Here is a 19,577-nt window from a genome sequence, read left to right as displayed (position 1 = left end):
TCCATCGTTATACCAGCTTGAATGATAAATGAGGTGTCAAATGAAAGCTTATAATCCAAAGATGGTACTAAAGGTGAGATATTTGACCTAAGCTGTCTTTCCGTCGGTCCGTACGACCGCGAATATAACTTCTCCGTCATTATACCAGGTAGAATGACAAATGAGGTGTCAAATAAAAGCTGATAATCCAAGGATGGTACTAAGGTGAGATATTTGACCTGGGCAATCTTTCCGTCGGTCCGTAGGACCGCCAATGTAACTCCTCTGCCATTATACCGGGTAGAATCACAAATGAGGTGACAAATGTCAAAGTTTAGTAAGAATGACTCAAAATTAGTAAATTCGTATATCAATCCACGCAAAGTTACACGTAAAATTCAAATATCGTCTTCCAGTTCTACTTTCGATTACTTTGGGTGAAAACCTAGGACTTACGAAGTCCAATTACTTGTATTTATTTAAAAAAATACAAGATTTTTTTGTAAAAGGTATATTTAAAATTATCTAAATAAGGGTTACATTAAATGCGAGAACGTTTTCGGATTAAAAAATCCATCATCAGTGTTACTAAAATCCAAAAAATAGCATGCCTGAGCCACCAAAATGTTTTGGGTAAAAAACCACCAAAACTACCCAAAACATTTTGGTGGCTCAGGCATGCTATTTTTTGGCTTTTAGTAACACTGATGATGGATTTTGTAATCCGAAAACGTTCTGTCATTTAATGTAACCCTTATTTAGGATACACCTTTTACAAAAAAACTCGTTTTTTGTGATTTATGGTATACAGCCAGCTACAGGAATTTTATTTTCCTCGTGGATTTTTGTAAATTGAATTATTTATTTATTTATTTTACGGATATACCATTTTTACAAAAATATAATAGACCAAGAGGCAGCGCTGAAAAATCTATTTGAATTTACTAAAGCTAGATTTTTCACAGTTGATTACTGTGAGTGTGTAGAGAAACATACTGCGGTCGGTCAAGTGAAACGTAGAACAGGGGTTACTGAGAGGGTATCAAAGTTGCTTTCCTACGAAGGTAATTATTTCCATTAATATAAATAAAAGTTATTATAGTCGGTCAGCTGTATGACGGGACAGAGCCGGTCGGTCGGCCCGAATAGTCGATTGAGGAAATGAAGCATTTTGGCTCGCAATTTTTTCGTCCAGGATGGATTTACTTGAAATTTTCACAGAAGGTAGGGAATAGTCCAAGGATCATTTTCTATATCATGCCGCTATCATTCGCTAAAACTTTGGGGTGGTTGCCACCCCATCTCGGGGGTGGGTATTTTTTATTACATTTTAACCATGTAATTCGATGTAAAAAGTGGTTCTAAGAAAAAAATGTTATTTACATTTTCTTCGTAAAACTTATATTTTTCGAGTTATTCGCGCTTGAAAATAACAGTTTTTCGACGAAAAAATCGACTTTTTTAGAAGGTTTTTTTGAGAATATCTCGAAAAATATGCATTTAATCAAAAAAACTGTAGATATCGAAATTGTATCTTTTAGTAACACAAACCAAATTCTTTTCCTATAATATCTTTAAGACCAATACAAACCAAGATACGGCATGTTAAAGGTTAGCTTTTTTCGTCAAATGCACAATTTGAAATATTCAAAGCCAAATAATGGGAAAAATTTGCATTTTTCGAGGAAAACTTAAATAATATTTTTTCAAGTATACAATTAGACCTTTAAAAAAATAATAATAATAAAAAGTTTCTAGCATGAAAATTAAGCGACTTATAATAAAAAAATGTCGGTACCTGCTTTTCTCTACGAAAAAATCAGTGAAAACAAACCACTAACTACCTTCCTAATTCAAAATTGGTCTTCACCTTTCTGTAGTTCCTTTTATATTTATATTATCAATACACTCAAGGAGTTTGACCTATTTAAAATGCCTAATTTTGGAAAAATTGGAGTTTAAAGAAAAATTGATTTTTTGCAATTTGGTATTTTTCACCATTTACTTTAATATATCTCCGAAAATACTGAAGATATGAAAAAAAATTATAAACTACTAAATTGTAGCTTTTTTACTGACTAAAATTACCCTGTACATAGGTTTTCATTACAGTGAATAGTTAGCCAGATATAGCTGTTTAAAACCTTTATTTACCAGCAAACACCCCCTTATTCGAGCCCTTTAAAACCGCCCCACTTAAAAACTAAAGCATCTTACGGAATTTAATTTACACAGTCTTATAGCTCTTTAAAAATCCTACAAAATCGTTTTTGAGGGGTCTCATTACTGAGAGGGCATTAAAGTTGCTTTCCTACGAAGGTAATTAAATCCATTTACTAAGGCTGAAAATCAGTACACAGTGAGATATAATATTTTTCCAAAATTAGCCATTTTAAATAGGTAAAACTCCTTAAGTGTATTGATAATATAAATAAAAAGAACTACAGAAAGGTGAAGACAAATTTTGAATTAGTAAGGTAGTTAGGGGGTTGTTTTCACTAATTTTTTCGTCGAGAAAAGCAGGTACCGAAATTTTTTTTATTATAAGTCGCTTAATTTTCATGCTAGAAACTTTTTATTTTTTTTTGAAAGGTCTAATTGTATACTTGAAAAAAATATTTCAAATTATGCATTTGACGAAAAAAGCTAACCTTTAACATGCCGTATCTCGGTTTGTATTGGTCTTATAGATATTATTGGAAAAGAGTTTGGTTTGTGTTACTAAAAGATACAATTTTGATATCTACTGTTTTTTGATTAAATGCATATTTTTCGAGATATTCTCAAAAAAAACCTTCTAAAAAGTCGATTTTTTCGTCGAAAAACTGTTATTTTCAAGCGCGAATAACTCGAAAAATATTAGTTTTACGAAGAAAATGTAAAAAACATTTTTTTCTTAGAATCACTTTTTCCATCGAATTACATGGCTAAAATGTAATAAAAAATTCCCACCCCCCGAGATAGGGTGGCAACCACCCCCAAGGTTTTAGCGTATGATAGCGGCATGATATAGAAAATGATCCTTGGACTATTTCCTACCTTCTGTGAAAATTTCAAGTAAATCCATGCTGGACGAAAAAATTGCGAGCCAAAATGCTTCATTTCCTCAATCGACTATTGGGGCCGTCCGACCGGCTCTGTCCCGTCATACAGCTGACCGACTATAATAACTTTTATTTATATTTAATTTAGAATGTGTGTACTGCTTTTCAGCCTTAGTAAATGGAAATAATTACCTTCGTAGGAAAGCAACTTTGATACCCTCTCAGTTGTGCGATCTTTGATGTTAGGATCTCAAATAGGGGCTGATTCTTTGGTTTCTAAAGGAGCTCTGACACCGGTTCAATAAAAAACTTATGAGCAAAAAAGGAATAGAATAATTAAATGAGGCGCAAAGAGGTCCACTTACCAATTCAATCCCTGCATTTGGTCTTCAAGAGGGCCCTCAGCTGCATTTAACACTGCACCAAGTCCATACACGAAAAAAGCCTTACCAGCTAGGCTTTTACACCGGCAAACGAGCGAGCCGTTGGTTGAGTGGCAACTTACGAGCTGTTGATTGTAGAACAACTTGCGAGCCATTGATTGTAGAGGCACTAGCTTCTCTTACTTTTGACGAACACTACTAGGCTCCAGTTTTTGCACTCATTAAAGCAAACCTCTTTTCTATCGCGATAAAAGGCAAAATAACTAGAGTTGGGACTATTTGCCTTCCTCGTGTAAATAAGTTAATTCAAATTTAAATGAAAATACAACATTCTCCCCCACCAAAATGCAGCTTTTCATTTAAATTTGATTTTCACCCTGTTCCCCTGTTACCCCCTGAACCCCGTAGAACCCCTGTTCTACGTTTCGCTTGACCTACAGCAGTATGTTTCTCTACACACTCACAGTAATCAACTGTGAAAAATCTAGCTTTAGTAAATTCAAATAGATTTTTCAGCGCTGCCTCTCCGTCTATAACGTTAGCCTTCACAAAGCATAGTAGTAGTGGAGGAAAGTATGCTAAATTTGCAGTTACTTGAGTGTTATGGGGACCTATTGGGTTGTGAAGAGTAGGTCCGAAAAAAAGTTAAATTTTCCATAAAGTGGGGGACTTTCAAGTTGCCTATTTTTACATAAATAATCCAAATCTGCAATAAAAATTGGGGGTTCCTATTTAATATTTTAAAGTAACCCCCCATCCCACCTTCGTGGGGAGTCGTGTTTGGTGCCATTTGAAAGATTTTTCAAAAATATTGAATACGTGTATTTTGCAGTTGTTCGATCTGATGTTCAAGATGTGAATTGGGATCAGTAGGTTTTTTCCCACTCTCTCGGCATTTTGTTTGTTCTCCATGCTTCTCTCATTATTTCCAGCACCCACTTCCTTCCGTCTTTCCCTATCCATTTTATCATTTCGGGATCAATTTTATCTGCTCCGCTCGCTTTTCCTATTTTTATTCTACTTACCGTTTCTCTTAATTCTTCTGTGCTTATTTCTTCCTTTTGGTTTTCCTTTGCTGGTGTCTGTTCGATGGTTCCTTCTGTCTCTATTTCTTCAGTTTACTCTCCCATACATTTCTCTTCATAATATTCTCTCTTACACCTTAATATGAAAACTTTTTTGTAAAAACTTACAATTTTTGAGTGATTTACGAAAAATCCCTTTTAAACATGCATTTTTTCGCGAAAAATCAAAATCTTTGATCTGGAATAACTCAAAAAGTATTGATTTATGATTTATTGTAATAAATTTATATAACAAGTTCTGCTTATAATTTGTCCTTCTATCGATTTGTGGAGTTACTTAAAAAAAATAATTTTCACCCTCCAGAGGGAGCGGTATCCACCCTCAGGGTACAGGCGCAACTTGGCACCATGTCACCTTTGTTTCTTGAAGTATCCTCTAACCACTAACCAATTTTCGCGAAAATCGATGAAGGTTCACCGAAATTGAAGGTAATAGTTGATTTTTACCTTCAGTGACTTCACTATACAAAAGAAATTGCAATTCAGATCTAAATGCGCGAATTTTGGAAGTTAATTTTTAATAAATAAACTTTTTTAACATAAATTTTTAAACGATATGTAGTCGCCAAATAATAAATTTAATTCACTTCAAGTACAACTCTCTCTTAAGCCGGGAAGATACTTATTTGACTGACCTCAAGAGGCTTATTTTGATTGTATATTTTTTCACCCCCGAGAAGTGGGTTTCCCAATTTTTGTAGGAGATGTAGAATTGTAAACTGTTTCTTATATACAGTCCCTGGCCATATTATTATGACCACCTATGAATTTTTATAAAAATCAACTATTTCACTAAGTACATTTTGTTTAAAAATTATTTTTAAATTTAATATTATTATGTAATATTAATGCTATGCATTAACTATAATACAGGGTGCGCCAAACCTCTGGTCTTCTTTGATTACGGCTAAACTATGAGATATACAAAAAAATGTTTATAACAAAACTAATGTGTATCAAAGAGGTAGTGTTATTTTTAAATAATTTAATATTTTTTACTTTTAGCCATAAAATGTACAGTGTGATCACTATTTGCAAATACAAAATTTTCTCATTTTTTTTTAAATGGGACACCCTATATATTAGTTTTGCGTTTTGTAGTAAATATTACAACCTTCCTTTTGGTATAAGGTTGTATGTACCTAGCATGTTTCGTTTTGTAGATATTTTAAAAAAACTATAGATTTTACGTGTTTGCGGATTTTTTATTTAAAATTTTTTTTGCAAAAAAAATAATTATAATCTGGTTTTAGAGACATACACTAAAATATAAAATATGAAAATAAAAACGTAATTAAAGATTAAAATAAATCGTATGCTAGTACAACTCAATTGAATTTAATAACTTTAAATTATTTTACAAAAAATATTTTACCATATTAATGAATGCATAAATTAGTTACTAAATTAAATAAACAACCAAATATTAAATCAACCGTAGTAATTTTTCTACTACAGCAACTTTCCTGTACCAAATTAATTGTTAGTTAAATTGTATTTAGTTAAACTTTTAATTTACCTTTTAAATTTACTTACATACATCTTGAGAATATAAAAATTATTATAAAGTATGCTTTGAAACAAATGAATGTTAAATGTATCATCCAAATTATTTATTAATATAAATAGTATTTACTGGTGTCACAAAAACTGGTAATACTTTTGTAGTTGAAATTTTTGTAACGATTTTTTATATTTTAAATTTTAATTTTTTAACCGAAAAATTTTTAGATATGACATTTGTTTTGGGCGAAACCATTAGAAATTATTACCAGCTTTTGTGACACGAGTAGGTACATAGATACTATTTACTTCTTAATATATACTTCCATAACGTTCATTTGTTTCAAAGCATACTTTATACGTTCTCAAGATGTAGGTAAATTAAAAAGTTATTAACTGATCTTACTCGTAAATACAATATAACTAACAATTAATTTGGTACAGGAAAGTTGCTGCAGTAGAAGAATTACTACGATTGATTTAAAATTTGGTTGTTTATTTAATTTAGTAACTAATTTATGTATTCATTAATAAGGTAAAATATTTTTTGTAAAATATTTTAAAGTTATTAAATTCAATTGAATTGTACTAGCATACGATTTATTTTAATCTTTAATTACGTTTTTATTTTCATATTTTATATTTTCGTGTATGTTTCTAAAACCAGATTATAATTATTTTTTTTGCAAAAAAATTTTTAAATAAAAAATCCGCAAAAACGTAAAATCTATAGTTTTTTTAAAATATCTACAAAACGAAACATGCGAGGTACATACAACCTTATACCAAAAGAAAGGTTGTAATATTTACTACCAAACGCAAAACTAATATACAGGGTGTCCCATTAAAAAAAATGAGAAAATTTTGTATTTGCAAATAGTGATCACAGTGTATATTTTATGGCTAAAAGTAAAAAATATTAAATTATTTAAAAATAACACTGTATTTTAAAAACTTTGACCTATCACCTAAATTTTTATTTCCTTGGAAACATAATCCACAACCCTATAAATATTACCATTTTTCTCAATAAAAATGTAAATATTTTGAAAATTATTAACTTCAGGCCTATAAGACCTTATACAAATTTTTCATATTTTTAAATAATATATTCAAAAATGATTTAATATACAGGGTGTTCCATTTAAAAAAATACAACTTTGGTTCATACCGTCGTTCTGACTCACCCTGTATAATTGAAAATAATTTTAAATTATAGACCTCTTTGATACACATTAGTTTTGTTATAAACATGTTTTTGTATATCTCATAGTTTAGCCGTAATCAAAGAAGACCAGAGGTTTGGCGCACCCTGTATATTTAATAATAAACAGCAATAAAATATTTGAAAATAATACATATTTATATATTCTTTAGTAAGTATTTCGTTGAATTCCTGACCTTAATCACATAGAAAATATTTCGGAGCTTTTAAAACCAGAAATTTCCAGTGAAAAGGTCACAGACACAATTGTTTTGATTGAAGAACTAATATATCATTGGAACCACAATGACAAATTAAAGCAAAGTGAATTTAACTGCATTCAAAGTATGACTAGCGGTAATCAAAGTTAAAGGGGGCTCAACAAAATATTAAAAAAATATAAATGTGTGATATTTTGAAATGTTTTATTGCTATATATAATAATATATTTAATATTAACCAGCAATAAAACATTTGAAAATATCACACATTTATATTTTTTTAATATTTTGTTGAGCCCCCTTTAACTTTGATTACCGCTAGTACCCGTCTTGGCATACTTTGAATGCAGTTAATTTCACTTTGCCTCAATTTTTCATTGTGGTTCCAATGATTTATTAGTTCATTAGTCAAAACAAGTTTGTTGGTGACCTTTTCACTGGAAATTTCTCATTTTAAAAGCACCCAAATATTTTTTATGGGATTTATATACAGGGTGTTTGCGTAACTTGGAACCATATGGGAAACTTTTTTAATATCAATTTTACGAAAAAAAGTCATTCTTTATAAAGTGCTCTGCATAGTCTAAAACCTAAGATGCAATCATCAGATATCAAATTTTGTCAACAGTATACGAGGTATGTCAAAAAATATTAATTTCGCTCAAGAGCAAACTACCTTTATATTTCAAAATATCAAAAAATTTTATTATGAAAAGTTATTTGTAATTAAAAACCATATTCAAATATGCAATAACAGCCTTCTACGTGAAAAAAAATTTCTAGATTTTCCTAAATTACTGATTCCGAACAACATTTTTATTTATTAGACCTGTAATAACTCTTTTATTAATAATTTTAGGAAAAAAAGTTATTCTTCATAAAAATCTGTGCATGGTCTAAACCTCAAGATAAAACCATCAGTTTTCCAAGTTTGTTAATTTTATACGAGGTGTGTCAAATAATATGAATTTAGAAATAATTCTTTCTATATTCTTTCTAAACTCATATTATTTGACACACCTCGTATAAAATTAACAAACTTGGAAAACTGATGGTTTTATCTTGAGGTTAGACCATGCACAGATTTTTATGAAGAATAAGTTTTTTTCCTAAAATTATTAATAAAAGAGTTATTACATGTCTAATAAATAAAAATGATGTTCAGAATCGGTAATTTAGGAAAACCTCAGAAATTTTTTTTCACGTAGAAGGCTGTTATTGCATATTTGAATATGGTTTTTTATTACAAATAACTTTTCATAATAAAATTTTTTGATATTTTGAAATATAAAGGTAGTTTTCTCTTGACCGAAATTAATATTTTTTGACATACCTCGTATACTGTTGACAAAATTTGATATCTGATGATTGCATCTTAGGTTTTAGACTATGCAGAGCACTTTATAAAGAATGACTTTTTTTCGTAAAATTGATATTAAAAAAAATTCCCTTATGGTTCCAAGTTACGCAGACACCCTGTATAATATATATGGGATAAATATATAAATATCTAATAAAATATTTTCAAATATTTTATTGCTGTTTATTATTAAATATATTATAGTTAATGTATAACAGTAACATTACACAACAAAATTAAATTTAGAAGTAATTTTTAAACAAAATATACTTATCTAACAATAAAACACTGAAAACATTTGTTTTCTATACTTCCACAAAATTTATTACAACTATATGACTGCAGCTGTTTCGGCAGAGTGCCTTTCTCAAGTGATATAGTTTACAATGTGTTTGCCTTTTTAAGTCTTTAACTGAAGAGGTTGAGGAGTGGGGAGCTGTTTGTCTCGAGTTGGTCATTCAGAATTATATCTGTATTTTTCAGTTTATTAATTTCCATAGATTCTAAAAATAATTGCTTAAGGCTTTTATTTTGAATATGCAGAATTTGAAACTCTTCATTAAAAGAATGATTATGGTCTAGAAGGTGAAGTGCGTATGTAGAAGTGTCTGTTTTTTTTTTATTGTTGAAAGCCCTTTTGTGTTCTGCTATCCGTTTGTCAAAAGTTCTGCCAGTTTGACCGATGTACGTTTTCGGACAGTCACCTCAAGTTAGTTTGTACACACGAAAAAGAAAGCAACTACAGAGTGGTGTGTACAAACTAACTTGTGGTGACTGTCCGAAAACGTACATCGGTCAAACTGGCAGAACTTTTGACAAAACGGATAGCAGAACACAAAAGGGCTTTCAACAGTCAGGCACTTCTACATACGCACTTCACCTTCTAGACCATAATCATTCTTTCAATGAAGAGTTTCAAATTCCTCATATTCAGAATAAAGGCCTTAAGCTATCTTTATTAGAATGTATGGAAATTAATAAACTGAAAAATACAGATATAATTCTGAATGACCAACTCGAGACGACAAACAGCTCCCCACTCCTCAACCTCTTCAGTTAGAGACTTATAAAGGCAAACACATTGTAAACTATATCACTTGAGAAAGGCACTATGCCGAAACAACTGTAGTCACATAGTTATAATAAATTTTGTGGAAATATAGAAAACAAACGTTTTCAGTGTTTTATTGTTAGATAAAATGAACTTCCATCAAGTAATGGTCGAATCCATAATAATCCATAATATACTTAGTGAAATAGTTGATTTCTATAAAAAATCATAGGTGGTCATAATAATATGGCCAGGGACTGTATGTAATAATAAATATTTTCAACTACGTATCCACAAATTTTTATTCTTCCTTTATTTTTTTGAGGTTTTCGCAAAGTTTTGTGCTTTTTACTACAATGTGCTGACTACAATAATAATTATCTGTCTATATCCCCATACTGATTGCTCAGCATGTTTTTATACCGATCTAAATCATAACAAATATAGTTCAAGTTCACGCATAATAAACATGTGATACAAAACTATAAACTATTGTTTTTATATCTGTTCAATACCCCAAAGGTTAATAATCTTATTTAAATTATGATTTATACAGAGGGTTCATATTATAATACATGGGTGTTATGTTTATAAAAAAATATTTTTTGTATAAGTTTTTTTTTTTTAATATTAATAGGTATATTTATCTTATACAGGAGCGACGAGAAGGTCCAATTAAAACTGATTTCTTCAGTCTCCAGGAGTTTCGTCAGAGCCCTGGCAGAAGATAGAAATGTTCTAGTCAATGAAGATGACATGGTAAGAGGTATTTCCTTTCATGGAAAATTCATACAAGTGGATGACAACATGTTCAAAACCGAAACTGTGAGATCTTTCGATGTCATCGGATTCAGTCATGCAAAATTTTTTCCTGAAACCCTCTTGAGAGGAAAAGAGACTTTTTACGTTCTGCCCGACCAAATTGACGATACAGGTGAAGGTTAGTAATCTTGTTATATATTGTAGAGTATTAATAGAGTGGAGATAATATATCTCCACTTTCCTAAACCTGTTGTCCGATTTAAATGTTTGTTTTAATATGGTATAGCCTTATGCTAAATGAGCATAAGGCTATTAGTCCAAGGTAATAAGGATTTTCTCAGGACACTCAAAGATCCAGGTAGCTGACTGCTTTTTTAGTTATTGTAGACCTATAGGAAGAAAACCTACCTGTTTCCTGCCTAGAGTTCGCGTCCGTTTTTTAATTATTAACAATTTATTGCAAAAATCGCGATTTTTTGCACCCTATTCAAAAGCTAAACAATTGACATAAAACTACAAAATTTAATTTTTTAGAACATTGAAAAACCTTCAAAATACCGATTTTTGAAAGTTAAAAAGTTAATTTGTTGCTTCACAAATTGCAAAATATCGATTTTTGTTAATAACTTTTACTAAATTTAACTTATAATTTTAGGGTTTCACCCAAAGTTGGTTATTTTGGTACTTGACAAACCCTCAAAATTTGAGACCGATCCATTAATTAGTTTAAAAGTTATTCTATTCGTTTATCCCAGAGACTTTTATTTTGCCATAACATAAGACAGAAAATAATAAACATTGGGCAATTCTGAGTATGCCAAACGAAAGTAGAAGACTGATAGCATCAAAATGTATTAAAAAAAGATGAAAAAATTAATCAATATAATCAAAAATCCTAATACCAAATTTTTGAAATTTTGTAGTTTATAAACATTTAGTATAACTTGACAAATATTGTCCGTATGAACAATCTCTTTATATATTCGGAAAGCTAGTATTTTAACACGAATTTTCATATAAAAAAATTCTGCCTGGGTTTATTAGGGACAAAGTTAACCATTTGTTTTTTTTTTAATTCACAGCTAATTTGTTTATAATAATTAAGGAATTTCATTGATGCCATTTTCAATAATGGGATTTGTATTTTTTGTTAAAAAATTTTCATAAACATTGTATCTTCACAGCTCCCTCTACGATTTTTCAAAGTTGTAGTTCAAACGGTTACTAGGGGGAATCTACGAATCCACCGAGTTACAATACCGAAAAAGCAATTTCAAAATAATACAATTTTCTGTATCTCTGGATCAACTCAATGGATTTTCATCTTTCTTTTTTTAATCTGTATGCAATTTCTACGTACATTACAAATTTGCAATTTGTTTATAAATTTCTTAATCAATAATCAGTCTGATTTGTTTAAACAATTCTTGAAAAAATATTTTTTTTACAAAAATCTATTTTTTTAATCATAGTATCATTAATGATCATACAAAACGTTAAAGTTCACTTTAATAAATAAATTATTTTTATTAGATAATTATTTATTGAAGATAATTTATTTATTAAAGTATAACTTAACTTTTTCTATGATTAATAATGATAGTCTGAATAGAATTTTTTTATCTTTTTTTAGTACATTTTGATAGCATTAGTTTTCTACTTTCATTTGGCATACGCAGAATTGCCCTATCTTCATTATTTTCTGTCTTATGTTATTGCAAAATAAAGGTCTCTGGGTTAAACAAATAGAATAATTTTTAAACTAATTAATGGATCGGTCTCAAATTTTACGGGTTTGTTAAGTACCCCAATACACAACTTTGAGTGAAACCCTAAAGTTCTAAAGTAGTTTTAGTACAAGTTATTAACAAATAACGATTTTCACTTATTTTGCAGTTTGCGAAGCAACAAATTAACTTTTTAACAAAGTTAGCATCTGCGGCCATTTTGTTTGCACCTTCTTTGTTCTTCTACTATCATTTTCGAAAACTACATAAAAAATCGTGTAACTTTTGTATTTTCCATTTTTTTCTAATTCTGTAAACAAAACAGTTTACAGGGGGGTCAAAATATAGTTAATATATAGTACATACAAAGTAACATAAATAAAACTATTTCTTTCTCTTTCCAGCTTTTCAACTATTTACCCATTTGGTAAAGGTGATGGCAGAGAAAAATATATATGGCATAGTCAGAAAAGTATACGCCAAAAACACGAAGGCAAGATTTTATGCTCTCATTCCAAATTTGGACTATGAGCCAAAATGTCTTATCATGGCTTCATTACCATATGATGGTTATGTTACTCCACATAAGTACGAGGAACCGAAATGTCCAAAGGAACCAATCATACAAGATGACTTCAGCAATTTCTTTAATAGTTTGATAATAGAAAATCCTGGTGCAAAAACAGGGACAACTCTGGGTAAGTATTCAGATATTTAGTACACTTAATACCAAATAACGTTTACAAAACGTTGAAAAGACGTCATAATTATCACCAAACCACGTCAGTTTATCACGTTTTTTAGACGTTGAAAGTCACGTGAATTTGTCCCACCATAATTGACGTCATTTTTATCACCTTTTAAATACGTGATATCAAAAACGTATTTATGTCGGTTTTTTAGATTTATTTTTCATTTTGTGGTTTTAAAAATACACAATAATTATTTGTATGGGCATTGTTGGTATTGCAATTTTTTCATTTAACTGTTTTAAATTTAGCCCATAGGCTAAAAGTAAAACCAAATGGAATACTCTCTAAATTTATAGAATTACAATACCTTCAATGCAACATATCTATTGTAGAATTTTCACTTTTTATATAGGTAGATATACTTACTGTGTCAAAACTGAAACAACATATTAACTAATATATAATTTATTAACAAATTATCCAGCATATCTTAATTTAACGCTATCCACTGAATAAATCAAAAAGAATCAAATAACCTCAAAATTTCAAGAAGATTTCGAGAAGAATTACTGCATTAAACTAACTCACTGGAGTAAAAACGAATAAAAATCTCTTAATTAACACCTTTGTTTAACTAAATATCTAAATGAAAAGTCTTATTTTACCGCACAAAGCACGTAAACAACAAATGAAAAATTTCTTATGATCATACATTTAAGCTCCTATCAATTTTGTGACGTCGGACTTAGGCTGTCTGAAATGAAAACGTTTTTAAAACTTATTTTAACGTCATTAATCTTAGGTATTTAAAATCACCTACAAAAGACGTCTATATGACGTAATGTTCAAACACGTGTATATATTCAACCAAAAACTGACGTTTCCTCGACGTTATTGACGTCACTTGGTTGCCTACACCCTAAATTGAGCCTTGGCCTCCTTTATTTTTGCCTCCACCCTTGCTTGTCTGTGGCTGGTCTTCTCCATGCACGGACTCCTAAAAGGACTTGTGCGTCGCTGTTTACTGTGTCTTCCCAGCGTTTTCTTGGCTTTCCAACCGGTCTCTTTCCCTGCATCTAGCATTCAGTGCTCTTTTTGGTAGCCTATCCTATCCCATTCTTATCACATGTCCGGTCTATTACAATTTTTGTATTCTAATGAAGTCTGACAGGGGTGTTTCCTATAAAGTTTATAAAGCTCTTTGTTGTATCGACTTTTGAAGATTCGGTTTTCCCTCACAGGTCCTAGTATTCTCCTCAGTATCCCTTCTAGTGACTCCTTGAACTCTGCGTAGATACCTCATTTCTGTCGCCTGTATCATACTTTTCTGTTGTCTATTTAGTACCCAGGATTCACATCCGTATTTAAGTGATTTGGGTCAAATCTTAATATTTTGAGGTCTAGAATCTACAACTCAGAGATTTTACGTTTTTAACGAAACACCATGTATAATGTGTACCAACATTTTGGCCAAACTGCTCATCCGAAAGAAAAGTGTCGCAACTCAAAAAACAATATTTTCAGGGAAGACATAAATGGATTTTTAGACCTAATTTAACTGTAAGTTTTAGGGCCGGTTGTTCGAACGCTAATCAAGAAGTTGATTATAATCAATCAGTTAATTGTAATCAATTTTCTTGATGGGAATCAAATCGAGACATCAAAAATACATGCAAAATATTAATCATTCATTGATTGTAGGTAGAGCAGTAATTAAAATATAGCCGCAGCTCTTAAATTATAAAAAATTGCTTATTATTATTATTGATTTGTAAGTAAAAACAAGAAATTAACATCAGACAGAGTTTAATTATGGTTTATTTTAAATTAAAACCAAAATAATAAAATAAATCAGTCAACATAACCTCAAAATGTGACATCTGTCAGAAGTACGCTTAATCAAATATAATTGTAAACAAATATTTGATATTAAGTGGATTCCATTTTTGATTAGTGTTCGAACAACCGGCACTTAAACTGTTAAAATTTATAAATTAACAACAAAGATTATGGATAAGTGAATGTTTCTAATTGTGTAAGGAGCAAAACCAAGAAAACTATATCTGATTTAATAAAGAAACAAGCTGAAAATGCTGAAAATTCGTCAAATTAAAAATAAAAGAGTTATAAATTAAAATGTTGTTGGTATCCACAATTTGAGAAAAATTTTCAAATATTTTTTTCCATTATTATAAGGATGGTGCACATATCAGACCATAATTTTTTATACCAAACAATATTATTTCATATACTGTCGGTTCGCTAAACTCAAGACACAACTGGCTAGTGATTTTAGTCAATAATATTGCCAATTTGGCAAAAAAATGATTACTGATTAGTTAATAATTACTAAATAATTAGTAATTTTGCCAATTGTGGCAAAATTCGCAAAAGGCAAAAAAATTACCTACTAAAATCACTAGCCAGTTGTGTCGAGTTTAGTGAACCGACTATATTTTAATTTCATAGCAAATGGTCCATTTATCGTAAAGGGGAGGCCGTATACTCGTATAAACCCTTTTAAAGCTGCTAATAAATTATTTCTTTTAAAATTTACTCAAATTGTATTTTTGAACGTCTTATTTATTTTATTTAATAATTAAATTCACTATCAAATGTCATTGATGATTTATTAATACTTAATTTAAAATTTCTTCTTCTTCTTCTTTAGTTTATTGGCCTCCACCTACTTGGGTATTTGGCCAGCTCATCGTCGCGGAATAAGGAAAAAATCCCTTATTCACTTACAATTTGGAGTTACTACATTGTACAATTTGATTCTTCTTCTTCTTCTTCTTCTTCTTCTTCTTCTTCTTTAGTTAACGGGCAATTTTGGTTGGTGTGGGAAAAACATGACAAGATAAAAAAATTCACGCTAGGGGTAACTGTCTATCAATAAACAATCTTCTTTTTCTTCTTTGATTTAAATTTAAAATTTAGTTTGACATTCACGAAGTGTCAAACTCAAATGTAAATAACTTATGATTTGCTTAACAAATCGAGATTAAAAAACTATCCTACTTAATAGCAAACGATTGTAACGTCACATTTTAGACTTTGAGGTCGATTATCTCGAAGACGGTTAGAAATATCGAAATGCCGTTTTCAGATTTGGATTCAGAAGAAAAATCTTCATAAGAATCCATCGATAAATCTGATGTGAGTATTGCAGGAGCGGCAACGCAATAACACACACACTTTGCGAATTTATAAACGAAATGTTTTCGTTGAAAATATCAACATTTTGAGTATGTCAGTTTTCTTTTTATATTATATTTTGATATTATATTTTGATAACCACTTAAAACATATTTTCTATAGATTGTCCCAAGTATACTACAAAATGCTAAATTTTCATATTCCATTGTTTTAGGCCCCACTATGTTACTGGATATCAACCAACATAAACTTGCCAGTGCGGTAACAAAAAAGTGTCTTCAACGAAACGACTTGGACATGGAGGCATTGGATGTCAAGGATTTGGAAAGAGCACCAAACAACGAATTCTTCGAAGGTCTCAAGAGGTCATGGCCGGCAAGGGAAGTGCAGCAGCCTACTGAAAGTCTGTAGATATTTTATAGCCGCTATAGGTGAAATTTGCTAATCCTTTTAGGCATGATAAGACCATATAACTTAAATAGTAGAACCTAAAAGAAAACGTATGAACACTTTTTAGTGGCACATGCGTCGACAGTGGCGCATCAAACTTTCCACTCATGGACGAGATAAATAAATTAAAAGGTACCCTCTCTCACTCCCAGAATTAATTTTTTTCATTTTTTTATGTTCTATGTGACTAAAAAATAAGACTGCGTAATTTTAACCCACCATCCCCTTTCCCCACTACCAAAAACTTCATTTTTCGTTTTTATTTCTTTAGGTTTGTTGCAAATTTTAAAATTTCAAAACTGATGCTTTCACAAAACATGACTATTTTTTATAGATCCGTAGGTTAAGTGTACATAACCTCAAAAAATTTTTTTTTTTTTGGAAAAAGCGTATAACTTTTTTTTGGAGATGGCTGGAGATGTCATTGTTTTTTCTATTTTGTGTATTTTATCAAACACTATGTTTTTAATTTAGTCAAACACATGTCCCTAGTTTATAGACTTCAAAATAGATCAAATCAATGTTCAAACCCCTATAAACACCATAAAAACAGATTTTTGGATTTTTTAAGGTGGCGAACCTTACGAAAAATCTGAAAAAAATTTAAAACAGTGTTTGATAAAATACACAAAAAGGAAAAAAAATAGACCTCCAGCATCAAAAATGAAGTTTTTGATGTAGGGGGAAGGGGGTGTTCGATTCCCAGATAGCACAAGTACGTTTTATGGACATCCAATGGACGTACATCTGTGTACATTGGAACGTCCAATGGACGTCCCGCTAAGGTACAATGGACATCCGATGGACGTCCAACGAATGTCCAGAGTTCACAAAATTGGACGTCCATAGAACGTCCGCTACAAACGTACATTGTACGTTGTATTGGAGCTTTCAGTGTACACCTTATGTACATTCAGTGTACGTCTTATGGACATTTGTAGGGCACTTTTCAGAAAGCAATCTGGTATCCATAATTTTGTAAATACATAGCAAAAAGCCTTTATAGGAAATAGTTCCTTATAATACTAAACTTATACTTAAAAATATTACACAAAAGACCTTTTTTATTTCTCTTTACTATAACTTCATTATAATATATACTTTATTATAGGAACTAGGAACTTCATTAATGCACGACTGCACTTGCACGATAAACAGAAAACACAAATATATCACAGGATGTATTTTCATAAAGACAAGATTCAGATAATGACGCTCTAGGAAGCATGCACATTAAAAGAGGTTTAATCTATGTTCTGTTTCTGTTCCAAACTATTTTTAGAGTCAGTGCCGTTGTTGTATATTACAAGCGCGTTTGCCATTCTGTGAATTATCATAAATAAACCATCCTTCAGTATTCCACAACAATTAACAGCGATAATCCCCTAAAAGTACCTGCCTAATACTACCTTTCACGACCGATAGCGCGAAGAGCGACAACGTTGTCAAGAAGATTCTCATTTATTTTGTATTTGGACTTAATATAATAGTCGCGTTTTGTGTAAAATATCCATGGACCACAAATGGATGTCCAATGTACGTTGAAATCAAACGTCCAATGGACGTCCCGTAATGTACGTACATAGTACGTCCAGTATTGGTCCATGGACGTTTGGACTTTAAATGTACGTTATATGGACATACATCGGACGTTGTGTGCTATATGGGTTAACATTACGCTGTCTTATTTTTTAATCATATAGTACTTTAAAAATGAAAAAATTTAATTGTTGGAGTTAGGGAAGGTACCTTTTAATTTATTTATCCCGTCGATAAGTGGAAAGTTTGATGAGCCACTGTCGACGCATGTGTCACTAAAAAGTTACGGCACAGTGTTCATACGTTTTCTTTTAGGTTCTACTATTTAAGTTATAGGGTCTTATTGTGCCTAAAATGATTAGCAAATTTCACCTACACCGGCTCCTAGTCTATTATTTAATAAGCCCCAATAGTATTATAATATTTTTTTATGTTTTTTTTATATTTTTTTTATAGATTTATATACTGTTTGATTTGTTTGTACTGAGTTTCATGCTGTGTTTCGTTAATATAAGTGTTTCGTTTTGAGTTAATATAAATAAATTGAAGTCGTTCATTTTGGGGATTATTCTTATCCTAAAAAACTTTCTCAGTAAGTACAAAATGTCAAAATAGATTGAAGAGTATTGTTTTTTTGTTTATTCTAACCTTTACAACAATATAACATGAGGGTATTTTGATTTACCTGTTAACTTTTTTTGTTAACAACAATTATTACGGTTCACGTCATGAATTTGAGATATGTGGGGTGGATAGGAACATAATAATACTGTTGCCATTCACCCCACATATTAGAAATTACTTTTTTTTATCTAATATCTCCATAGAGTAAGACCAAACGAAACAATATCTCATCTAACAACAAATTATACATATTATATTGATCCACACAAAGAGAATAGAAAGAACCATGCCTTGCAAAACGTGTTTCTAGCGGTTAGCTATCGTCTCCAATCCAAAACAAACTTCTACCAGGGTTCTCAACCACGCGTGGTATTAATGAACACAATTTTTCCAATTATTATGGGCACTAATTCTAGAGCGCTATGTATTAAGAGTATAAGTCAAAAATGAAAATTTTTTATTAGGACTTTTTAAAGTCTTTTTTACCACTGATGAAATAACTATTACAACTAAATATGAAAATGGTGACGAAATATGATTAATAAATTAGTAATTAACTATTTTACTTTCTTCTTTGGTAATACCTTATTAATTATATAATATAAAATATAGAATCCCGAAAAATCTTTTTTATGACTTATACTTTTAGTACATAGCACGTTAGAATCATCAGCATCCGGCTCGAAGGACCAAATGTGGATTTCGCAAATTTGAAATAAATATTTATACGGTTTTCTGCAATCATCAGAACTGCTGTCCAAAAAGTTTAAATGTATGTCAAGACGCAACAAGAC

The 19,577-nt window shown here is 30.6% G+C and overlaps 1 protein-coding gene across 1 annotated transcript in view; it reads left to right on the top strand.

Moving 5' to 3' along the window:
- Positions 1–18,715, top strand: part of LOC114334819 (uncharacterized) — a 33,377-nt gene extending 14,662 nt beyond the window's left edge. Inside the window, exons 4-6 of the mRNA XM_028284916.2 lie at positions 10,487–10,770; positions 12,724–13,017; positions 16,385–18,715. Of these exons, the coding sequence (XP_028140717.1) occupies positions 10,487–10,770; positions 12,724–13,017; positions 16,385–16,581 (775 nt within the window). The 3' untranslated portion in view covers positions 16,582–18,715. The remainder of the gene's footprint in view (positions 1–10,486; positions 10,771–12,723; positions 13,018–16,384) is intronic.
- Positions 18,716–19,577: the final 862 nt, after the last annotated feature.

This window comes from Diabrotica virgifera, chromosome 9, assembly GCF_917563875.1.
Source record: "Diabrotica virgifera virgifera chromosome 9, PGI_DIABVI_V3a".
Classification (NCBI taxonomy): Eukaryota; Metazoa; Arthropoda; class Insecta; order Coleoptera; family Chrysomelidae; genus Diabrotica; species Diabrotica virgifera.
The sequence above is the reverse complement of the archived record's forward strand: the minus strand, read 5'-3'. Positions and strand labels throughout refer to the sequence as shown.